Below are 1,084 nucleotides of genomic sequence, written 5' to 3' on the forward strand. Positions count from 1 at the left end.
CAGCCCCACCTTCTTCCCTAGTTCAGACCGGGTCCCTCCATTCCCCCGGGTCCCTGCCAGCGCTGCCCGGTTCTTCAGTCCTAGTTGGGTTCTCCCTGTCCCTACCAGTCCTGAGCAGGTCCCCCTTGTCCCCCATCTCCCTACCAGCACTGCCTTGTTCCCTGGTACCAGCTGGGTCCCTGCCAGTCCCACGACATCCCCAGTCCTTGCCAGGTTCTCCCTGTCCCTACTGGTCCCCGATGGGTCTCCCTTGTACCTACTGGCTCTGTATTGTTCCCCAGTCCAGACCAGGTCACCCATGTCCCTACCAGTCCCACCTTGTTCCCCAGTTCCTACCAGCTCCTCCTTGCCCCCCCAGTCCCAACCAGACCCTCCAAGTCCCAACCAAGCCCCAGTCCCAACCAGGCCCCCCAGCTTGTCCCCTAGACCCAGCCCTTTCCTCTGGCATCCCTCTCCTTGCCCTTTGGGCCCAACTCAACACCCCTGAGCTCCCCTCTCTTCATCCCAGCCCCCAAACAAGCTCTTTTTCACCCGCAGGAGGTGAGTGCATTTGGGGAGGCCGGTGAAGGTGACTACCTGGACGACTGGACGGTGGTGTGCAGCGGGACCTACTGGGCGCGGGACAGCGAGGTGCGCTTCCAGCACACCTCCACCGACGTCTTCCTCTCAGTGACGGGGGAGCAGTACGGGCGGCCTATCCATGGGCAGAAGGAGGTGCACGGCATGGCTGCCTCCAGCCAGAATAACTACTGGAAGGTGATGGAGGGCATCTTCATGCAGCCCAGTGAGATCTTCAAAGCAGAGCAGTACCATGCTGAGTTGTGATGGACAGACAGACTGCCACCGAGCCTCTGGGTGCTGCCCTGCAGTGTTTGGGACCACTCAACCCAGGGAACAGCCTCTGTCTGCATGCTGGTCTGACACACGCCAGGATGCAGAACCCCAAATCCAACACAAAGCAGATCCCAACATCCTGAATTTAATGCGGAGTTGATCCCCGTGCCCCAAATCCCAACATCCAGACCTGACACAAGGTCCAACATGAAGCGGTCCCCACATCCTAAATCCAGCCCAAAGCAGATCC

The 1,084-nt window shown here is 60.0% G+C and overlaps 1 protein-coding gene across 1 annotated transcript; it reads left to right on the forward strand.

Annotated features, from left to right (window-relative positions):
• Positions 1-508: 508 nt before the first annotated feature.
• Positions 509-834, forward strand: LOC104617558 (stromal cell-derived factor 2-like; the record flags this gene model as incomplete). Its single annotated transcript, XM_010282909.1, has 1 exon — positions 509-834. A coding segment is annotated over one exon (317 nt), but the record flags the coding sequence as incomplete, so codon positions are not given.
• Positions 835-1,084: the final 250 nt, after the last annotated feature.

The sequence above is a fragment of the Phaethon lepturus genome, unplaced genomic scaffold (assembly GCF_000687285.1).
Source record: "Phaethon lepturus isolate BGI_N335 unplaced genomic scaffold, ASM68728v1 scaffold24762, whole genome shotgun sequence".
NCBI classification, from domain to species: Eukaryota; Metazoa; Chordata; class Aves; order Phaethontiformes; family Phaethontidae; genus Phaethon; species Phaethon lepturus.